General features: G+C 42.8%; 1 protein-coding gene across 7 annotated transcripts in view; it reads left to right on the top strand.

Moving 5' to 3' along the window:
- Positions 1 to 22,159, top strand: part of C13H7orf50 (chromosome 13 C7orf50 homolog) — a 195,856-nt gene extending 173,697 nt beyond the window's left edge. For all 7 annotated transcript variants that reach the window (XM_059716408.1, XM_059716407.1, XM_059716409.1 and 4 more), the window contains 2 exons: positions 15,816 to 15,897; positions 21,783 to 22,159. In XM_059716408.1, the coding sequence (XP_059572391.1) occupies positions 15,816 to 15,897; positions 21,783 to 21,965 (265 nt within the window). In that variant the 3' untranslated portion in view covers positions 21,966 to 22,159. The remainder of the gene's footprint in view (positions 1 to 15,815; positions 15,898 to 21,782) is intronic.
- Positions 22,160 to 23,450: the final 1,291 nt, after the last annotated feature.

Here is a 23,450-nt window from a genome sequence, read left to right as displayed (position 1 = left end):
AGTTAACGGCTATTATTAAATCCCCCTCAGTCTTCTCTTCTCCAGACTAAATAAGCCCAGTTCCCTCAGGCTCTCCTCAGAAGTCACGTGCCCCAACCCCTGCATCACTTTCATTGTCTTTTGCTGAAATGGCATCCAAATCTCTCCAATATGTTGTAGCAGAAAGCCCCCTTTTCCTCTTGCCTGCATTTGGTCTCCTCTCTTTGGATATGTTTCTCTTTTTCTACCTTTTCTTCCTTCCTCTCTCTTTCACTTTAAGATAAGGAATTGTGTTTTAAAATTTGTATGTGTGCATTTTGTATCTCCCCTTGTAGTTTGGTATTTTTATCTATTTGTACGCCATGGCATTTGTAGCTTATATTTTATACTCCTCACCTTTCAACTTTCAACTGAATGCGTTTAGTTTCATAAGTAAATTATACATTGTAACAATGTTAACAAGGGCAGGAATCAAACTGCCCTTCTCTGTATCAGGCTGGCCCCTGAAAGAGCGATTGAATGTGTAACATGATTGAATGTGTAACATGGAAGCAGGCAGCAATTAACACCTGGGAAGCTGCAAATCAGCCAACGGAAGAACTCAATAGAAGACAATGTAACAACCGGGAAATCTCTAAACATCACTGATCAAGGGCTAGAAGCCCTGGCCTGAGTTAATCAACGCAGGGGACCAACTTTTAGTCTGAATATCTCCAGATCGACCACTCCCAGAGCCCTATTCAAAATTCATCAACGGACTCCCAAACTTGCACGTACATGTGGACGACCCCTGGGGCTGACGGATGCCATCCAGTAGCCACTGAGGGTGGGGGAAGTCCCACGAGGGTCAATGACCCCTGGATTGGGCAAACCTGAAAACTGGGGAAAGTCTGCCAGGGACAGATAAAAGGCAGTGAAAAGTGACCCTCAGTGGCGCCCTCTTGATCTCCAACTTGACCAGACCTGTCCAGCCAGAAGGACCAGCCGGCGACCCCCTTCTGGAAGATAACACCACGCTGAAAGAAGCCTCAACGACAGACTCCAGCGCTTGTAGGATAGGTATACCTGACTCTGTAGCCTGCTACTGTGTGTGTGCATGTGTGTGTGGGGACCAGCCCCAAGGTTTATGATTACAGTGTTTCAATCCGCCTAATAAACTAGAATTTTAAGGATCCCGAGTTGGACATTTGTAGCCAACAATGTACACATCCTCTCTGTAATGGGGGACCCAAAACTGGACCCAGTCCTCCAGACATGGCTTCATGAGTGCTGAATAGAGGGAAATAATCACTTCCCTTGACCTGCTGGCAAAGCTGCTACTAATGCAGCCCAGTATACCATTAGTTTTCTTGGCAACAAAGGTACTGTCACGGCAGGGTCCTACCAGAGGGCCGTGATCTCCTTAAGGCCCCCTTCCTCCGTGTCAAGTCAGCCCAAGGGCACCCTCTAATTCTCGCCCACCATGTCTTTGATGTTTAAATAAGTTTGGGAGGCTGCCTTACGCCCTCTTGGTCACTTCTCGGTGTTGATTCAGACCCCGTGGTTTCCCGGACTCTTCGTGGGTCTCACTCTATGATGGGTGCTTCCCAGGCACCCTAGCCTTATGGGCTATGCGTGGCTCCAACCACCCCTTATACCACGCCCCAAGCCTCACAGGTGGAATAGACGTTGGTCTGTCAAATATACACTCGCCCTCTCTGGGGTCCTCTCCGTAGCACTGCCCTCTCTCAGGGATCCTCTGCAGCGCCGCCCTCTCTCTGGGGCCTCCGCAATAATGCCGCCCTTCTCTCCAGGGCCTTCTCCATAATGCTGTCCCTTTCGATGATGCTGCCCCCTTCTCTGGGGCTCCTCAGTACTGCTGCCCTCTCCTCGGGCCTTTTTAAGTGCTGCCCCCTTCTCTAGGGCTTTCTCTGTACTGCTGCCCTCTCTCAGGGCCTTCTTAAGTGCTGCCCCCTTCTCTGGGGCCTTCTCAGGAATGCCGCCCCTCTCCTGGGGCTCTCCGTGCCCAGACTGGGCCTTCTCGGTAAAGCCGCCCTGTCTCTCAGGCCCACCGCACTGCTACCCCCTTTCTCCGGGGCTCACCGCACTGCTACTCCCTTCCTCGGGAGCTCACCACGCCCACACTGGGGCTTCTCAATAGCGCCCCCTCTCTGGGGCTGGGGTCTATGCACCCCATACACTGGGCCCTTACTGGCGCTGGGGTCCCCACGCTACTGTGGGTCCCCTATGAGGCCTCCTCCAACCCCTAATAGCCTCACCCAAACCACTGGTGTAACAACAACAAAGCAAAACACAAGCCCCTAGGCTGTAACATAACTTAAAGCCGGCTGGCTAAAACCATGTTGCTCAGACATCTTAGAGCTGCCATCCTTTGCTCAGCTTAAGCTGTACTTGCGGCCAGGCTTCTTCTCACATCCTGGCTTAGGAGCTCCTGCCTCTTTGGCTGCTAGCCTCAGCTCCTTGGGTTTATAAAGGGAGCCAGGCCCTGCCCCTTCTGGTCAGCTGACCTCTTGGTTGCCCTGGCAACCCACAGCTGGGCTCTTTCCCCGGCAGTTTCCCCTCTTTAGGAACAGGGCACCTCAGTGCCCTGTGACAGGTACACTATTGACTCATATCCAGCTTATTGTCCACTGTAACCCCCAGGTCTTTTTCTGCAGAGCTGCTGCTTAGCCAATTGGTCCCAAGCCTGTAGTAGTACATGGGAGTCTTTCATCCGAAGTGCAGGACTTTGCACTTGTCCTTGTTAAACCTCATGAGATTTCTTTTGACCCAATCCTCCAATTTGTCTAGGTCACTCTTGAATCCTAGTCCTACCCTCCAGCATATCTACTATTCCCCCAGCTTGGTGTCATCATTGAACTTGTTTAGGGTACAATCGATCCCATCTTCCAGGTCATTAATGAAGATATTGAACAAAACCAGCCCCAGGACTGACCCTTGGGGCACTCCAGTTGATACTGGCTGCCAACAAGAACTTGACCCTTACCTGTTGAGCCTGACAATCCAGCCAGCCCAAGATTAGGTCCTAAAAAGGAACCCCTGCCCTTATCCACATTAATTTTGGAGGCTTGGAGTATTACACAGTGACACTGGTCCTCTTTTTTGTTAATGTCCAGATACTCAGCCTAGAATTTCCAGGAAGCTTGAAATCATCTGCACTTCCATTCTGGTGATCATTAAATTCCAGCAATGCTTTCTCTAGCCTGACCCTCCAGAGCTTCTACTCTTTTCTCGGGACTATAGAGTCTAACTGGCAAGTCACTAGTTAACAAAATGTCCAAGGTGCTGCTCAGATTTCTTTCTTCTATCAGAATGTAAGCATCCTAATTCTATTTTCCTGACAGTATTGGGTAATTCTCGTCTTGCATATTGCAGTACTTAAAATCAAGCGAGACCACAGACGAAGCCGTCCCAATTTAAAAATTATCAGAGTAAATATTTAAAAGTTATTTAATGGGAAATACAAAATGTCTTTTGGATCATTCCTCCTCTAGGCACGAAACTGGTTAGGAAAAAAAATCCAATAAATAAAAAGACCTGATCTGTCAGACATTGCTGAAGCAAGCCATTAGTTCCAGCCATGCTGGGATCAAACTACCAGGAGCATTTTAATACAAGAATCAGTTTTTGACATTGCGGTATTGCAAGGGGAAAAAAGAGAATGAAACCGTATTATGCTTTTCCTAAGGCTGGCAACCTATCTGTCATCTGATCATTATGAAGCATATATTTACATGAGATGTAATAATGACAGCATTTGTAAATGATCTTGCCTACAGTTGGCTTTTTGCATTATATTAATGCTAACTATGGGGCCCTCTTTCCCTCTTCATACCGCACAAGATGTTCTCCATAGGAGGGAAGGAATATAGGTTTTTTCTTCTGTTTTTCTCCCATTGCTGTTCATGCCATCGCTGCCATCAGTGTGATCAGAATTATGTGCCAGGAGAAATGGACATCTGGAGAGGAGGATACAACCTTGGCACAACATCTGGGTAGTGGATTGTGGCATGTTCAGCACAGGATAAAGAACAAACATGCGATACTCTGAAGGGTTCCATGGCATAAAAGGAAATCTGTTGGGAAGGATGGGAGAGGATTATACTTACTTTTTCTGCTAAGGCTGCTCTACTCTCTTCTTTTCTCCCATTTTTAAAGGTAGATAAAATAAACAGTGTAGCAGGAGTCCTACAAACAGCATTTGATCTTTCATGCTTCTCAGTTGGCCTTTTTTTTTTTTTTTTTACCTAAAGGAAGAAACTAAATCAGTTCTGAAACGTCAGTATTACTATTTACATTTTCAGAGTCAAGACACGTTTTTTTCATCAACTCCGTGATATGGATACTGATAACAAAATAGCTGAACTATAAAAAGTATCTGTTTAAAATTAGTAATAAATCTTCCCAGTGGAAAGCTGCTGCTGGCAACATATTCAATATTTAAATAATGGAAGAGTAAGCCCTTGTTCAGTACCTTAATTCAGAGATGTGAGTTCTATCCCTGCTTCTGCCATGGGATTTTGAATTGGCTTCTGAGCTGTCACCATACCCCACTGAGCCAATTTTCCTTTCCATTCATTAACTTTTTGGTTCAGACTGAAACCTTTAAGGTCGAGATTGTCTCTTACTATGTGTGTACATACTGTTTAAAATAATAGGACTCCAATCTTGACTGGGGTTTTAGATGCTACTTTAAAACAATGAATTAAAACTAATAACAAGTAATAAAAATATATGCATTAAATGTTGTTTGGTAGATTCACATTTAATTGTGCTGCAGATGAACTATAAACTTTATCGTGTTTTCTGTGGAGAGTGCTGGGGACTAGTTCACTCTGCTGTACAGGTACAACCCACCTTTTATTGGACACCAGGACAGAAATGAGATAGAGAAGCCCTTTTGACAGCTTTCTTGTTTCTCTCTTTTCTCTCTCTGATTATTGCCAAATGAGAAAGTGTCGTGACCTTCCCCCTCCGTCTCTCCCTCCCCGCTGCACCAGGCTTCAGTCAGGAGTTGTCTGGTCCAGATGCAAGAACGTATTAAGAGTTGTTTTTAAACCATAGATTGAGCAGCATTGCCAATATAACTGTTCTGCCAAAACTGTGGCATTGATTCGAGAATCTGTTGACAATTTCAGATAATTTTCTTCTGGCAAGATAGCTTCATCAGTGTCTGTCTTTTTTTTTTCTTTTAAACATCCAGAAAAAACATGGAGAAACTTTATCTGGAACAATTTAGTCACTACATCCATCTTTTTTTTTGCACAGAATAGCCATGCTGGATCTGAGATTAGCAGTATAAGCATATTTACTTTCCAAAGAATGGCAACAAGAAAGGAAGAAAACAGGAAAAAAGAAATTACACTAGGGCTAAGTACACCAGTCGAAAAGCTGGAGGCTGAATCGATTCAATCTTCGCAGGTTAGTCTAAGCTGCATAGATTGAGCCGATACGCCAGTGAACAGACATTCACTTTCGATTCCGGAAATACAGCAACATGCCTGCAGTGGCTTAGGCCAAAAGCCAGGGAGGAAGGAAGCTCTAGAGCACATCTGCCTGCTTTGTTTGAGCCGACAGCTCAAGGCAAAGGGTGGAGAGGTTGCGGAGGAAGTGTAAAACATCTTGGGATTCTGGGGGACTGTGAGTTAACTGGAATCTGGATGGGTTCTGGGACAAAAGTTCAGTAAACCACTTGAACCTAAATCAGTTAAATCTGATACTACATCCGTCCAGGGTTATCTTAAACCAGTTTCGGCCATTTTGAAAGTGGTTTATATGCACTGAACTTCTGTTGTTACAGATCTGAACCAGTTTCCAATCATTATATTGGTTTGTATTTTTCTAATTTCTGTCCCTAGCTTAGAAGAATGCAGAATCCTCTCTTAACTCCTTAATATTGTGTAAAATTGTCTAAGTTACAAACTAGCTCACCTTCTACTCACTTCCTTTAAAATCTATCCATAATTTACATTTCAAATTATTTTTCAAATGGGACAGACTTGCAAAGCATCAACTCAAAGCTTAGTGTTCACTGAGAACATAGTTTCCACAAGCATCTCCTGCCTATACCCAGTGGAGCAACTGTTTCAGAAATGCCTGTTTGTGAGCTATTAGTTCTTCACCCTGGCAGAAGAAAAGAAATCACCTAGGTAAAAGAAAGAAGCATGTGTAATAATAAGCAGGAGACATAGAAAGTAGATGACTCAGATATGAATACACAAAGATAATGCTTGATTTTGCCTGTTAAATATTTTTACGTGATGTGGCCTGAGAAGAGATTGGTTATCACCAATCCCTTGAGTCTCTACCACAGCTCATTAATGGGTTTTGAGGTGACTTAAAGAGTTCAATCCTGGAGCCACAGATCTGTCTGCAGAAGCTGCAGGTCTTTCCACAGGAGAGAGTACACTGCAGACTGCAATTCCTCTCCTTTTCCTTCCTCCACTCTCTCATCTTTGTTCAAGGGCAAGATGCTTTACCTCAAAATGAGCTGCCACTTAGTTGGTCGCGGTGCAACTGGGGTCGGTTGGGAAGAGGTTGGTAGTGCTTGACTCTTGTGTAGCAATGGTAAGGACTGTGTTTACCATTAGTGTAAGTAATTCTATCACAAACCAACCAGTTGTCCACAAAAAAATTAAAATTCTGCCCCGTGCTGTCTCTGGCAACTTGAGCCAAGTTCTCTCGTTGCCTGGAATATGTAGCTCACCTCTTGGCTGAATTGAGACATCATAACATGATGGGCCAGGTTCTCAAGTACAGCTTTTCTATAATATGGTGTCACTTGAGAGACCTAAAGGTGTCTTTAAACCTAGTAGATGCAGACAGTTTCATTAAAAATATAACAACATTGTACCAGCAACAGGTGCAATTGTTTGAAGGGATTGTTTCAGGCGAGGGTTCATCTGTGAAAGCTGGTTTTCAGTTTGGGTGTGAACTGAATTACATAGTATAATCTGTTTAATCGTGTCCCTAATTGTATTAGCCTAAAGCTTACACTGGTTCCTTATCGTGGAAAATGTATTGATGCACACAAAAAATACACTGGAAACCGTCAGGATTGCGTTTTGAACCGTATGTCAAGTAGAGCAATGCACACAGAGAAGTGTTGGTATTTTCTTTGTACCTAAATTGTTAAGTTGGATTGAGTGAAAGATAGGACAGGTTGTGCTGCTTTCTGGTTTACTCTGGTTGTGCTTCTCTTGTTCCTTGTCCAAGCAAAGCGAAGGCCTATATTCAGGTAGGTGGGATTTCCCTGTCTGTACCGTGATAGCTTTGCCCCCACACCAGTCAAGAGTGACCCATTAAGCCCAAAATTTCAGGGAACATTTTGAGCCTCAGTTAAATGGCACCCAATTGATTTTGGTGAAAATCAAGGATAGCAAGACAGTGTATATGAGGGACTAACAGGAAGCCCCTTTCAACTGGTTATTCAAGCCAGCAGCTTCAACCATCTGGCTATCTGTAGACTAAAGAACCAGGGCAGCCAGACATACTAGTACCTGCACCTCAGTTCAGCTCCTGTTCTCAGAAGAGTTTAAAATGTCCTAAACAGAAAGAAAAGAAAGAATAATAGTGATGGGAGGAAGGGAAGGGGGGACATAATGAGAATGCAGTCCTTAGCATGGAGGAAGAAGGGAGAACACTCTGAGGAGGAGCACTGGGCCCTAAACTCGGTGGAAAATGTAGGATCCCATTATAGAGGGAAATAGGAGAAAAACATGTCCTGGTATAGAGCAAGGGAAACCCATAGAGCCCCATGCTTGTGGGCAAAATGGGAAAGAGCTTGATATAGAGCAGGGGTGGGCAAAATGCGGCCCAGGGGCTGGATGAGGCCCGCCAGGCCATTCTATCTGGCCCGTGGGACCCCTAAAAATTTAGAAAATTAATATTAATCTGCCCTGGGCTGCCTGTCATGCGGCCCTTGATGGCTTGCCGAAACTCAGTAAGCGGCCCTCTGCCCAAAATAATTGCCCACCCCTGATATAATGCAAAATAGGGAATTAGTGGGTAGTACAGGCAGTCCCTGAAATCAGAGGGGATAGAAAATATCACATGCTGTGAGGCTTGTGGGGAGAAAGGAGGAATGCAAGGAGCCCGTTATGTGTTCAGTGAGTGCAGTCTCTGAAGCAGGGGGCCCCTTCTGTTTTAAACTAGCTTTTGCAGCTAAATGTGGTGTTGGTGGGACCTGTTGATCAAGATGGGTGTCACTGTGAGAAGTTAAGTGAAGCCTGAGAAGAGACTGATAGAAGTTCTCCTTAAGCAGGACCATATGAGAAGGAGGGATTCTTCACCCCATCTGATCCTCTTCAGAGTCTGGAAAAGGTCTTTTGATGACCATAAAAGAATTCCTCTAATATACACACTGTCTAAGCTTGCATATCCTGACAAAGGAACCCAAAAAGTCTTTGTGGTATCGTGGTGGTTTCTGAAATTACTGTATTTATTTGGTGTAGAACAGGAGCTCTATCATCTATAACAGTGGTTTTCAAACTTTTTGATCCTGCAGCCCACCATGACAGCTGCAGAGCGATCCCTGCGACCTCCAGAACTAGGAGTAGTGTAACTGGAACCAGAAGCCTTAGTTTAGCTGTCTCACATAGCAAGACATAGCAGTACCATGGCAGTGCTGTGAAGCTAATCAAAGGAAGTTCTTTTTCGTGTGGTGTATAATTAAATTGTGAGACTCATTTCTACAAGATGTTGTAGAAGCCAACAATTTAACCCCATTCAAAAGAGGATTTGATAAATTCATATAGGATAGGTCCATCAGTGAGTATTAAACATGATACTAGGGCTGGTGACCTCTAAATCAGTGATTCTCAGCGAAGGTGCTGCAACAGCCCTTGAAGGGTGCCATTGGGAGAAAGGAGATAAGCAAGATGAGCACAGGTCTGGAAAGATATGTGCGGGCTCTTCCCTGCTGGCTGCTCCTCCTCCTTCCCAGCCCCTCTTCAAACAGGTAAGCACTATAATAAGTAAATTAGTTTTTTAAATGGGGTGCTGCTTTCTCACAGAAGTTATGGAGGGATGCCTCAGGTCTGGAAAGGTTGAGAACCGCTGCCTTAGATGCTGGAAGCTGTAAGAAAAGAAGGGCAGGGAGCAGATCATCAGTCTGGATCGGCCCTGCATAAATACTCTTCCTTTTAACATCTGTTCTGTGTCACTGTGAGATAGAAAATACTGGGCTAGATGGACCTGTGGGCTGACCCAGTATCTCTGTGATTATGTAAAGGACATAACAGAGATTCTGAGCAAGGCTGCCATGCTTAAGCAACTCCTGCTTGCTTCACCTTAGACAGACTCCTGGGGTGGCCAGGTTATGGCAGGCAGTGTACTGGATCCCAGGACTTGGTTGAAATCCCTGGCCACTTGGCTGTGCAGAGGGTGCAGCATGCAACTTTACCCCATGTCTTTGACACTTGTGAAGAATAAGCTGTTACCTTAGCTGTCATCTTAGCCTTGTCCATACCAGAACTTTTTCACTTTGTTCGAATCAGTTAATAACATGGTTCTAAATGTAGTTTGTGCATATCACAAGTAGGCAACCATCGATCCTCTGGATCATGGTGTACATGTAAGAGGTCTAGTCAGATGCCTGATGAATCCATTTGTTGCTGACCAGCCCAATTCAAGAGTGACACAGCCTGTTAAAAGTTTCACAGATTCATGTGTCATCTGAATTAGAGTCTTCAGTTTTCAACACGCTGCTTTCTGCTTCCTCGTTTTGCTTCCATCCTCTGGATCAAAGCCACTTCATGTTGAGCTGCACCCAGTGCCAGAGTTGTTCCCTCCAGGTCCAATGAGATTCTGTGCACTCCTTCCAGCTTTCTACATTGATATTGAACAACTTCATATCATTTTTGCATACATTGTGGTGCTGCCATAGGGGGTGACCCCGCTTTCTAGAGCTGTCTCGAAACTTGCTGTACAAAATATTCTTGGGGATATGGTCTCCTCCCATTCTCTTGACATGGCCGAACCTTCTCTTCTTGATAATGGTTTCTAAGCACGTCAGTCCTGCATGCTCCAGTACCTCTATGTTTGACATTTTGTCTTCCCACTTTATTTTCAGGATCTTATGCAGACATCTTACACGGACTTACGATGATCTTACACAGACACAGCTTGGCATTGACTGTGCCTGTGGAAATGGTCTGAATGGTTTTCATTTTAGTTTTCTTTGTACTAGGACATTCTGCAGTGCACTTTCCCTATATGCTGTCAGTGGCCCTCTGAATGCATAATACGCAGGCACTGTTTGGGAGCTTTGTAGATATTACCAGAATGCCTCAGTATAAACATGCTTAAGCAATTTAACATGAAGTATGGTACGTACTTGCTTTCTGGAGAAAAACCTCCTTGTGAAGATACAGCTCAACCATGTTTGGTGTGACATCCTCCTCCAATAGTTGATGTGCTGACTATCATAGTTATAAATATAAGTTGGATGGACCATTGACAGTTTTGAGTAACCTTCCCTGCCAACTTGAGACCATCATCACAGGACTGTTTGATTTAAGCAGCAATGAACTCCAACACTGGTATGTCTTCAGCTTTGCTAACATTGGAATATCAGTTAGAAAGTTCTATTAAACTTGAGTTGCATGTTTTTTCAATCAGCTAGTGCTTATAAAAAAAGATATAAACAGTCACTGGGTACAGAAATACTAATTACCATTTGTGTGATATATTAACAAGAAGTTAACCCTAGGCTTAGTGGAAAAATTTATTTTAGATCGGTGCCTTTCTCCATTTAGTTCCATTACTTGTTATATTAGACATTGGGGTTATGCCAGACATGGTTAATTGTAAAGGCCACCAAATGCATTCAAACTATGGAAATGATGCAGTTGTCTGTAAAGAAGGCTTATTCTCAGATAAAGTGGAGTTAATTGTATTTATAGTGTATATTAAATCATTCCAGGGGGGAAAAACCCCCTGTAATTAGTGCTGTAATACAAGGGTGCTCAACCCCCTGCCCATGGGCCGGATCTGGCCCCTGGTACTTTGTCATCCAGCCCTGCAGGGTTCCCCATGGGTCTGTGGAGAGCCCCACAGGCCAAGGCTCTGCATGCTAGGTCAGATGTGCATGGTGGCATGGGGCACAATCTCAGTACATGGCAGCAGCACAGGGTCCCTAGAGCCCAATCCCAGCATGCAGGACCAGGCGGAGGCAGCGTGGAGCCTTCAGGGCCCAAATGCCACACGCAGGACTCAGTGGAGGCGATGCAGGGCTCCCAGGCCCAATGCTGGTGTTTACAGACCAGCCCCGTGCCTTTCATTTGGCCCCGTAGGGCCAAAAGGTTCAGCATCATGGCTCTAATATGTCAAGACACAACTAGTTATTTAACAAAATCTCTGCCTATAAGCAGGGTAAAAGGACCTCTGTTGTACTGGAAGGCTTTATGCTTTAAAGACAGATCAACCCTAAAAATAACATTCTATACATAAAGGGCTTAGTCCATCTGTCTGTGTGTTTGTAATGCTCTTGGAGCAGTCTGATTGGTTGTCTCAGCAGCCAGTCACAGTGCTTACTGAAACAGCAAATCAGAGTGTTTCACACAGACAGACAACCAGACACGGGGAATGATAGCGGGGATGGAGCCCCTTGGATGCGGTGCAGGGTGGTGGTGGCGTGGCGCAGCGCTGGTCCCCCCCCCCATCCCCGCTTTAATAGTAGTGAACAGGCAATTGGCTACTATTAAATATATCATTCTAACAGAAAGAGTTCTGCCGCATCCTACAGTTCATAAAGTAATACTTTCCATTAATTTTGAAAATGCCCTCCATGTACTTTTCCCATCTAGTAGGTTTTATCCTATCATTCAGTCATCTGACTTAGTGGAATGCTTAGGCTGTTTATGATGAAAGCTTATAACTTGGTGTTTCCCGTCAGCAATATGCAGCAACCGCCCTATAAAGTGCCTTTTAGGTAACTTACATTAACCTTGTCTCAGGTTTTTTGGCATAGAATGGGCCATGCTGTATGTTGCAAGGAGGGCACGGGTACCAAACAATGAATGGATCACATGCAAAGATCACTGACTGAAAACGTAAGAGAATCTGAATGCACCATTAACCCATATGTGGGATAAAAAAAGACTTGCTTATAATGCCATTTCTTTAAATGGCATCCAACTCTAAACCTAACTGTGACAGAGCCAAGGGTGTACTAGAATTAACCATTCACAAAGAATTTCTTCAGTGAAGTAGGAACAAGCAGTTTCCATCAAGATCGTGTCCATGCCACATGCTTTTTCTTAAAAGAAAGAACAGACTTTGGTAAGTCATTTGCTACTACGCTATATTCATTTTTGCCTGTATGCCAGGTTCCCCTTTTGCGGCCAATGCATATGTCTGGTTTGTAGAGAAACTGCATACAAATGAATGACTGTCTGTACAAGCAAACTCCAAGTGAAGTAGGTCTTATTTTTTCCTTCCTTTCTGTTCACTGTTAATTTTTTATGCTCCAGGGATTTGATATGTGTGATAGCCTTTCAGCAAACAGCAGGCACCCAGCTGGGATGTGAAATGGCACAAAAGTCTAAATCATGAATACCTGAAGCATTTTGTTTTCTAAGGGTCTCTTTATTTTTCCTGACTTTAGATCCTCAGCTTTCCTGTCCTTGTTTTTTAAACCTCCCCCTGTGGCATTTGTTCTCCAGGAGATTGTTTGTTTAACTGTAGCATGCCATAGGGGACTTCTAGACTGCATTTCTTAATTTGTGGGTTTAGCTTTGATGGTATAAAAATTTAGTGCATTGGGGTTGTTAAAGATTCCTTCCTAGTTTGTAATAATTCTTTTGCTTTTACCTTGTAGTTTTGTAAGCCTGTCAAATGATTAAAAAATGTGATCGCGATTCATTGTATGATTAAAAAATTTGTTGCAATTAATCACAATTTTAATCACACAGCTAAAAAATCAAAATTATGCACAGAAAAACTCAAAAGTACACACAATTATGCAGGTACTTTGTATGGTTGGGGTGTGGTTGTGAGGTGTGTGTGTGGGAGGGAATCTGTGAAGGTGTGGGGGCCTGTGGCTCTGTGTGTGGTGTTTGGAGCCCAGGGAGGGGGGACCCCTGCATGCCCTGGCAGGATGTTAGGTACTGTGGGTAAGGACTGAGGGGCAGCAGCAGGGCTAGGGGGGCTGTGGTTTAGGAGTAAGGGGCAGGGGCAAAGCAAGGGCATTCTCCCCACAATCATATTACTCCCCCCCCCCCTTCCACGGGTGTCCTCTTTTTAGAAACTGGAAATACGTAACCCTAAAGAAATGCAGCCTGGCAGCGTGTAGAGCAGCACCCAGCAGGTAAGTCTGTGGAGAGGGAGGGGGAGAGAAGGGTCAGGGGAGACAGATTGAGGCCCCCATAATGAAGGAGGGAGTGGGGCAGGGGCTAGGATGAATGGGACCCAAGGGCCAGGACAGGTCATGGGATGGAGCTGCGGGTGGCTCACACAGGGGCTCAGTGAAAGGAGGATCCCTGCTGCTGTGCACATCCCTGGGGGAGGCATGTGGGGCATGTGCCTGCCCTTCCCCCCGGATTTGTGCACAGGGTGGAGACAGGCTACTTGCTGCAGGCTGGGGCTCGATGCCCTGCTGCCTTTGCCCTGGGACAGACCCATGGCAATGCCAAGTTGTTCTTCCCACCGCTGGGCAGGCAGGGACACGTGGCCAGCACTTGACTTCTGGGGCACAGCCAGCAGGGTGCAGAGCTCCAGCCCACTTCTGCTCTGCACACAAATCTGGGGGGCACATGCCCCCCATGCCTTCCCCAGGGGTACGCACAGCAGCAGGGTGCCATCGCCCCCCCACAGCTCCATCCCATGATTGGCCCTGGGGTCCCATTTACCCTGGCCTGTGCCCCACTCCCTCCCTCACTGTGGGGGCCTTGATCTGCCCTCCCCACAGACTTACTTGCTGGGCACTGCTGTACACACTGCCGGGCTGTATTCCTGGTTGCATGCATGTTGCAGCTGCGCACCTGCACGTGGAGCCTGGGTGTGGGCTCCAAAACCACGTGCGCAATTAACACGTTAAAAAATTAATTAGTTCTTGTGTTAATTGTACACGTTAACACTAATTGACAGCCCTAATTTTTTGTGGTAGATTTCCATTGAATTCACCCAATTACAACTTTTTGTTTGGAAACATTGTGAAGTTAAAAAAAAAAAAAAGGAGCTTATTCTTTGTGCCTATCAGCTTTCTGCAGAGGCAGTCATGAAACCTGTCTGGACAGATTGGTCTTTCACTGGGTTCACCAAACAATTTATTTGCCTGTGTAAAGTAAATTTAATGTGAGAGCTGTTTTATTTTATCAGACTTGACAGTGTTTGAACAATGTTAATTCTTTTGCCCAACTGGCTCTCTAATTGATTTCTGTGCTCAACATTACTATGTAAAACAAACTGTAACATTAAAACCTGTCGTGCTTTTACTATGTAAAACAAACTGTAACATTAAAACCTGTCGTGCTTCATAACTCTAGAGACTTATTTTTCTTCACAGGAAAATCCAATAATATTAGTTTACTAGGGTTTGTGTTTCCCGATATAGTGCTATGTCTTTAAATAATGCTTCAGTATATTGACTAGTACTTTATTAGATTTCAATGATATATTTTGGAGGTGAAAGAGAAGTATTCATTCCAGATTATTCCACTGTTGCTTAAAGAAGAAATATTCGTTTACTACTTTCTACATTTATAATAAATGTATCTTTTACATTCCAGTTCGGGTGCTTATAGTAGATTTTTTTTCCTTTTTCTAATTTACAACAAAACACACCAGCTTAACTTTTTTACTATACCCAAATTGCAGTCTTAGGCCTGACACTTTAGCCCAGCCATGCTTTACATATTTAAAATTTGCTTGTGAGATATTCTGAGAATCTGCAGACACTGGGCATGTACTACGCACATTATAGAAGTCGTTTTGAGGCAAGCATGATGCCAAGTCATCTCATGTTTTGAGCTAAGTATTGGGAATCAGAAGTGGTGGGTAGAGCTGTGTGGGTAGCACATGAGCATTTTTTTATTCTGGACTCTGACAAGCTGGAGACCTTTCAATATTTTCACAAAGAGAGGGAGAGAGATTCCCCTGCACCACAATAGCTGTTCCTTTATGCATTTGCCCAGGGTGTTAAAGCGTCAGTTTGTGTCTGTTCTGACTCAACCTAGAAAGTTGAATCCCTATTTCCATACCAGGAGCCCCCTTAACCACCTGTCAGTTAGCCTGGGGCAAGTCTCTCTCGTCCTGTTACTTGGGAAGCTCTTCTACTTTACATTTTAATTGCTGCAGGAATACATGGGAGAATCAAGGTGCTGTCATGCAAATGCTGTAACCTTCAGGCTCTGTACTCAGTCTCTTCCTCTGTGCCAGTGAACCTTTAATTCCATAGTCAATGCAGAACAGCTCCAACAATAGTGAGTAAGACAGACACTGCCTCTCTTGTCCGGGAAAGTACTGTAGCCACAGGGCTGTTGCACATTATGAGGTAGGGGATATGGCATCTCACACTTTGGTTTCAAAGAATCAGTTTTCCAACGGAGAAACGGTTTCACTGGAAAATTCCCAGCCAGCAATATTCCTAGTTTCTCTTCCTTGTTCTGTCACTGATGTGTATGGCTACTCTCAAGCAAGCCACCTTGCCTTTCTGTACTTCACTTTTGCCATTTGTACAGTGTCTGCTAATAAACATTTCACAAGGATATTTTAAATCAATTCACATGACTTTTGTAAAGGACTTTGAATCATTGTCTGAAGGTTTTACCTGAATACAGAAGTTGTGTTTTACATAGTACATGGTTTAAACAATTATTTTTTGGCTTACATTGCAGCTGGTCTGAAAACCCCAAAGACTGGAAGTTTCAAAAGACAAGGCAGACTTGGCTCCTTTTGCACATGTATGATAAAGAGAAGGTTTGTATTAACATTTCTTTTTCTCAAGGAAGTTATAACATAGAGCAAGTTACCGCTGTTGTTTATTAACCCATTGGAGCCAAACATTTTTCTAGTTTTTATTTCATCTGGACAAGGTGTCAGTTGTACAGTTGATAACTTTGATTCTGTATTTACAAATTAATCCTTACCCTTCTCTTTGAGATAAATTGGCAAGTCATGGTAGCTGATATGTTACAATTATTTTTAGTCGACTCAAGAAGATGTAGAAGAGCTAATCCACAATGATCATGTCAGACTTTGGGATGACTTCTTGCCTATGCCTCCTAATTTTTGCCATTATTATACAAAAGTGTAATTAGAGCAAGTCTGTATTTGTAATACAAATGGATTAGTTTAGAGCATATCTGAATCTTGATCAGATTAAAGAATGTAGAACCAAATGCTATAAGCATAGATCTTAGGCAGATGATGAGACTGTTAGAAATTCAGGCTCTGCCTGAGATGTGAAACCATATTAACAAAATGCAAATCTAGTTTATCATTGCAACGTAGGTGGGACTTTAGCCTGGCTATAAAAGGGCTGTCAGTTAATCTTCCTTAAAAATTGGAAGCCAGACTTGCACCAATGTTGAAATCCAGCAATTTCATAACTTAGAAAATAACATGGATTTGATTTCCACTAAGCCTCTGGTTACTCTGGCATTTAGGGAATGTTTCAAATCATTCCCCTTTGTTGCATAATAGAACGAGCCTTCTTGCCAATACATAGTGGGTTGTTGTTCATTGATTCTTGTAGAGTGGCACGGAACAGTTTTTGCTAATTGTTTTCATGCTGTCCATATATTTAAGGATTTTATTTTTCAAAGTTCATTTTATAATTCAGAATGTTTAAAATAATTTTCTGTTCCACGTTATTATGTAAATGTCAAGCCATCTACCAACATAAAGTGTTCTTTTTATGACTAGAAGTATTTTTAGACTAAATAAATTAGTATAATCAGAGATTCCTGTCAGCAAAAATATTCACAAAATATCAACATGATCTTAGTGGCATAGGTATATTTTTAAAAGTTTGGATACAGAACAAGAATTTAATAGCAGGTATGTGGAATAATTTGCTCTGCACTTTATTTTTATTTATTTTAAAGCAATCTATCATATCCTATCAAACACAACATACGTTCTCTACAGCTGCCTCATAGTAATTTCACAGCCAAAATAATCTATTTGGTTTTATATTAGTTTGTTTATGGGGTTTTTCATGTTGAAATAAATTGGTTAACAGTTCTCTGCAAAAAAGTTCAGTTTTCAATGGATTTGGGAAGCCTACAGACCTTACTTCTGTATTTCTCTGAATGCAGAGAAATAACAGTGAAATAAATAGCTTTCAGGGCATAATCAGTTATTTATGCTAACATATTTTATGTTATTTAATATAGGTAAGCTCACATTGTAAATGGTTTTTTTTAAAATAAATAATTAATTTCCTCATTCAGACTTACTAAAATCAGTGGAATTATATATGTGGTTTAAGTTAAGCACAGGGTAACGCACATCCTTATCATAGCCACAGTGAAGGTAGAGCAAGGAGTTGATGATTTTTTTTCTCTTTGTCTGACACAGAGGCTAGGGATAGAAATTGCACATAAACCAGTATAAGTGATCAGAAACTGATTCAGATCTGTAGCAGAACAAGAGTTCAGTGCACATAAACTGCTTTCAAAATGACCGAAACCAGTTTAAGATAAACCTGAATGGACATAGTATCAGGTTTAACAGATTTGGATTAACTCAGTTTATTGATCTTCTGTCCCTGATCCCCTGCAGATTCAGGTTATCTTACATGAAGGAGGGAAAAACTGTCAAAATTAGCTTTCATCTACCTTGGGAAAAGTGTGTGCACCTGGGCAGTTACTGCAGAATGGCTGACATGCAATAAAACCCTACCTTACTTTGGCTTTTGGTAAATGCAACTCCCTCTTAACCAGGAAAATCTATAGGAGCTCAAAGCATGAATGTAATAATACACAAGAAAGCATCCTTTTCCTTTCCTTGCCAAGGTCCATCTCTGGTGATGCTCAGATCATTGCTGGAGGGCTGCCAGCAATCAGTCAGTGCTCCTTTCTTTGAAATCAATTAGTGCTCAGCCTCTAAAATCCAGCTGTTAGCTGGCTGGCAACTATGGGATAAACATGTGTGCCTGATGTTTACAGCTGTTGAGGGGCACCTGCAGGGGCCTGGGTAGAATATGTTCTGCCAGCTGCTGGTCTTCAAATAGTCCAATTGGTCATCATTTAGGTGTTAAATTACACAGCATAGTTTAAAAGCAATTGCCACCCAAAAATGATATTTTCCCCCCTGCTAATGTTCCTTGTTAGCGTTTTCCCTCCCTCATGTGTAGAATGCAGTAAAATACCCAAAAGTTGATAATAAATGCTTCAGTTTTAAAATGGATGTGTTCATGCCGTACAGTTGACTGCTCATAATACATCTTTCTTAGGGATGGGATGCTCAGTTAATTGATTACATGAGAGATCAGCCACCTGTTGGAATACTGTTCATGGCCTAATCCAGATGCATCAAAAGAATTCTTCTTTTAATTAGCATCAAAAGAAGTAGTTCTGAAAATCTGTTCACATCTATTAACAATAATTCTTTGACATGTGTAATATTTTTACTCTGTCCTTTGGAACCATCAAACCAGCTTTCTGAAAAAGATAATTCTGTGATATCCTTGCCTACATTTTCAGTAAGAAGCACTTAAATATTATTTTAATGATGATTTAAACTTGGAGGAGAGATGAGTGACATTTGACACTTCTATTCTTTTTGCTACTATTTCTGGTGGGCATCTATAGAAATGGAAAGCTACTGTAGAACCAGCAGCATCAACAAGTGGCAACCATTCTCCAGAGCAAGTGCAAAGGAGAGTAGAGGCAAGATGGCCACATGAAAGAGAGGAAATTAAACAAAATCCAAAATAAAGGGCAGTGGAATTGATGAACAAAACGATGAACGCATCCATTAAACATATCTTCGTTATTGCTTATTTATTAAAAGGAGACAATACAGAGAATAAAATCTAATTAACTTGTTAGTGTAGTGAGGGTTAGTTGAATGCCAATTAATTATAGTTGGGTAAAAAAAATATTATTTTAATTCCATCTGTCTCTGCAATTAAATGTTTTATAGACTTAAGAATAAGGTAGCCCCATATGTGTCTCCATACTTAACATTTTCAACTTCAGAGCAGACTCCAAGTGTCACCATGAGCAATTTTTAAAACTTGTAATATTATAAAAGCCTTAATCTGTCTGTCTGGTTGTCCATAACGCTTTAGTCGTGCTCTGACTGGCTTGCCCCCCCACCCTGCTCCCTGGAGGCAGCACCAACGAAGCAGACGGAACGGGGGGAAGCGAGGCCAGCAGCACTCGCCTCGCCCCCGCACCCCTGCCCTGCTCCCTGTAGGTGGTCATGGTGGAGCGGAGGGGGAGCGAGGCCACTGGAGCTGGCCTTGCCTTCCCCCTTGCTCCTTGGCGGTGGTGGCGGGGGGCAATGGAGGGGGGGACCAGTGGGAGGAGCCTTCTCCCCCCCCTCAGGCCCAGGCACACTCTTTCCCCACCCCGCCCTGCCCCACGTTGGCCCCGAGCCCTCTCCTCCCATCCCCCCACCGCTGCCGGGTCAGCCCAGGCCCACTGCTGCCCCCCGCCGACATGGCGGTCCGGCTTCTTCCCACTCTTGGGCTCAATCCCCCCCTGCATCAGGCCCAGGCCCACCCACTCCTCCCCTTCCCCACTGCTGCAGCAGGGAGGGGGGGATCGAGCCCGGGCCCCAAGTAGCAGGGGGAAGGGGGGAGCAGGCCCAGGCCATGGGGCTCCACCCCCGCCCGCTGCCCCCCTGTCATTCCTGACGGGCAACTGGCTAGTGAAATAATATTAGGTAATTCCCTTAGTAAATTCTGGTACCAAGGAAAATTAAGTACCGAGGAGAGTTAAGTATATATGGATATTTGGCGAAAGTACAGAATATGCAGATGCTGCTGAGGGTTAAACATTCATTATTCAGGACAGGGGTTGTCAACCGGGGGTATGCATACCCCTGGGGGTACTTGAGAAAGCCCTAGGGGGTGCACGTGGGCAGGTGGGGACAGAGCACTGCCACGTACCATCCCGCACAGACGCCACCCGCCCAGCCAGACACAGCAGGTGTGGGAAGCTTGCACACGACAGCCACCACCGTTCCACATTCAACCGCGTGCCGCTTCTCACCCCCTTTGCTCTGCGTTCGGGTATGCTGCTCTGCGTCCAGCTGCCAGGGGTACACCGGTCCAAAAAGGTTGGAAACCCCTGACTTGGGGAGCTATTTCTATTAAGGGGACACTATGAATGTAATCATCATGCTTCCATCTAAATTTTTGCTCAGTAGAGTTACAAGTTTACTGTAATTGAAAGAAATTAGAAGACCAAAAAGAGATTATGACACCACTTTGTGCACAGTCGGTTTCATCACTGGATAGTCAGATTTTTTTCCTTTGTGTTGTACAGTTTTCTGCGTGAAAAATAATAGTTGGTTTCCATACTGGATAAATTGTAAGGCTGCAAATAGACTGCTTCTAGTGTAATACTTTGTATTATCCCTGATTGACCATGACACTGTTGGAATGTTACTTCCTCCCTCCATTGGGAATGACAGAAGTTTGGTACATTTACTGTGCACAGTAACAATGCAGAAATTAATAGTAAAGTTCATTATTTGTTGAAGTTCTGTCATCTGTAAGAATGTGTTATTGAGTAGCATAAAAAAATACAGCCCTCAGTTAATGAAGGCCCCAGTCCTTCAAACACTTATGGACGTGCTTAATTTTCCATACGTTGTATAGTCATGTTGACCTTAGGCATAAAGTGTCTGCATAGATGTTTGCAGGATGGAGTCATTTTAGCTTCCCCTGAACTGCCGGAAAAGTATTAATGACTGGAATTGCAGCCATAAATGTTGCACATAAAATGCAGATGATCCGCTTCTATGATATTTTAAAAAACTCATTAATTTCTGGAGACTATGTCAAGTACACGATTCTAAAATTCTTTATTAGTTTATTAGTAATATAAATATATCTTATTGATTATTTAAGACTTATTTCATTCCAGATGGAGCTAAAATTTACCCTGTTACTAATTAAGGAGAAAAGAGCAAAAGGAGAAGAAAATAGATTGGGGGATGAAAGACAATTGCACAGTATTTCGTGTTTGGTTAAATGATCCTTTCAGAGCCTTATTCAATAGGATCTAAGGATGTTTTCCATATGTCTGAATTTATCTGCTTTTCATACTAAATGCTCGTCCTTCATATAAGGGCTCTGTCAGTGTCACCGTCTACTGTTTGACAGTGGGTGGTATCTCTTGTAAGCAACTGGAGGAATTCTGCATGTGGAGGGGAAGGAAAGTTGGTTGTAATAGGCATATTATGAGATTTGTTGGCCAAATTCTTTCCTCCGAGTTGTGCGTGCAGCTCTAATTGCGTTCAGCAGAACTTTCACACGTGTCTAAGGGTGGAATTAGCCCATTGTTTTCTCCTTCAACAACTCTCAGACTCTAAGATGTTGCTCAACACACTTAGAGGTGTCCTAATTGGCATTTCAAGTTATATTATGATTCTGTTTTCCTTCAAATTTTCTCCCAGACCCTATGTGAATCTGAGCACGTAGGAAATGTTTACTACAGCAGGATTAGAACGCTTGCCAGTTACTTTTCCTATCCAAGCTGGGAGCTGGCTGAGGCAAAATCCCACCTATTTCTACTAATGGTCTATTCCAGCCTGGTGTTCACTTACCCCTTCACCCTGGTACTTTTGCACAGTTCTGATGATGTGCTGAGATTTATTTCTCTTTCTTTCTATTCTCTGAGGTCCCGGATACATATTTTTCTATTTTACTGGAATACTTGGAAGGGCTCAAGGGCAGTGCACGCGAAGTAACTGTGCAGAAAGCTGAGGCTCTCATGAAAGAGTACGACAGCGCTGACCTAGACGATCCCAACCTGTTGAACAAGTGTGAGCGCATACGACAAGTTCTACAGCTATTATCCTGAAGTGGTGTGAACGCTGTTGCTATTTCTGTACTTTTTGCTGTATGGAGAGAAGGGTAAAATGTAAAAACCCAGCTTTTTATGATCAATGTAAATATCTTTATGAAGAGTCTTGATGCTAAGATTTCATATTTCCAGTTCTTGTTGTAAAATATTTTTTCCAATTACACATTAAACAGATTGTAAGGAAATTAAAATTGAAGTGAAATGTAGCATCTGTCCAGCTTCTATCATGCGATTTTGAGTCCTTCAGGTAACTTTGGTGTATGTCTTCTGGAAGAGGCTAGACACATCCTTGTCTCTTTAGTTTTCCTCATATTTGCCTGTATTTTCTATTAAATGGTAAGGTGCTTTATAGTTCTTGATAAGAAGAGCAAAACAACCAAGGAAAAAGCTTGGAGATTCTTCCACAGAAGGTAGGTTTAAAAGTGAACAAAAAGTGCGGTGCTTGTTCAACCAGCTGCTATCTATCACTTTTGGCTTTAGAAATATGTCATCTGAATTTGGGAAAAATCATTTTCAGTGTGTTGAACAGAGGTTTTGTAACCCATTTGCTTATTAGCAGTTAAGCAAAGATCTGGAGATCATCCTCTTTGCTAATTTCCTTTTTCTGTTCTAAAGTTTTTTAATACCTTATGGCAATATTTAGCTACTGAGGTAACGTGCAGTTGGGAATAGCCCAAATCAGTTGTCCATAGTCTTGAAATCAGCCAATCAGATCTTTAAAAAATAGTCAGTAATGGGATGTGCTTCACTGTAGTACATACATGCAGCCTGACAGATTCTATTTTCATCTTTCTCTTGTTAATTGTCTTCCAAAAGAGGTAATTTGTGTACTTTCGGCTTGACTAGGGGACATTTGTCTTCTAAGAGAATGCCGATGACCAGCCTTTCATGGGAAAAAGAAGGCCATTAATTATTCAGAAGCTGGAGATGTGTCTTTAATAACAGTACTAATTGAACACTTGTCCTCAGCCCACACTCATGACCTGATTCTCACAAGTGGTTCTACAAATACCATTCACATCTATTAATGGTAATCATAGGTTATGTGTATTATTTCAGAAAAATATCACACATGGTCTGTTTTGTTGGGAGGGAAAAAATACCAATTTCTGTAATATCCATGCCTGTCTTTTCAACAAGAAGCACTTGATTTAATTTTGACAATTTTCACCTAAATGAATTATCATAACTCTTGAAAAAGCATGAAATATACTACTGGTTACAAACGTAGCTTATACATTGGGACTTTAAGACAACTTCATTAAGCAGCCAAAATTTTGAGTGATCCAATATGTGCTGTTCTAACATTGTAAGTATAATGGAATTTAGTATAGTTGTGAGCCAAAGTATAATATAGAGAACAAAACAGCCTGCCTGAGCAGATTGCCAGCATAGCAACAGTGCACATAGACATATTATTCAGTGATTGTGCTCCTTGATGCCATCTTACTGTTTCATTTTTCTCCTTCTTTCTATATTTCT

The sequence above is a fragment of the Alligator mississippiensis genome, chromosome 13 (assembly GCF_030867095.1).
Source record: "Alligator mississippiensis isolate rAllMis1 chromosome 13, rAllMis1, whole genome shotgun sequence".
Lineage (NCBI taxonomy): Eukaryota > Metazoa > Chordata > Crocodylia > Alligatoridae > Alligator > Alligator mississippiensis.
This window is presented reverse-complemented; position numbering and strand designations above follow the sequence as displayed.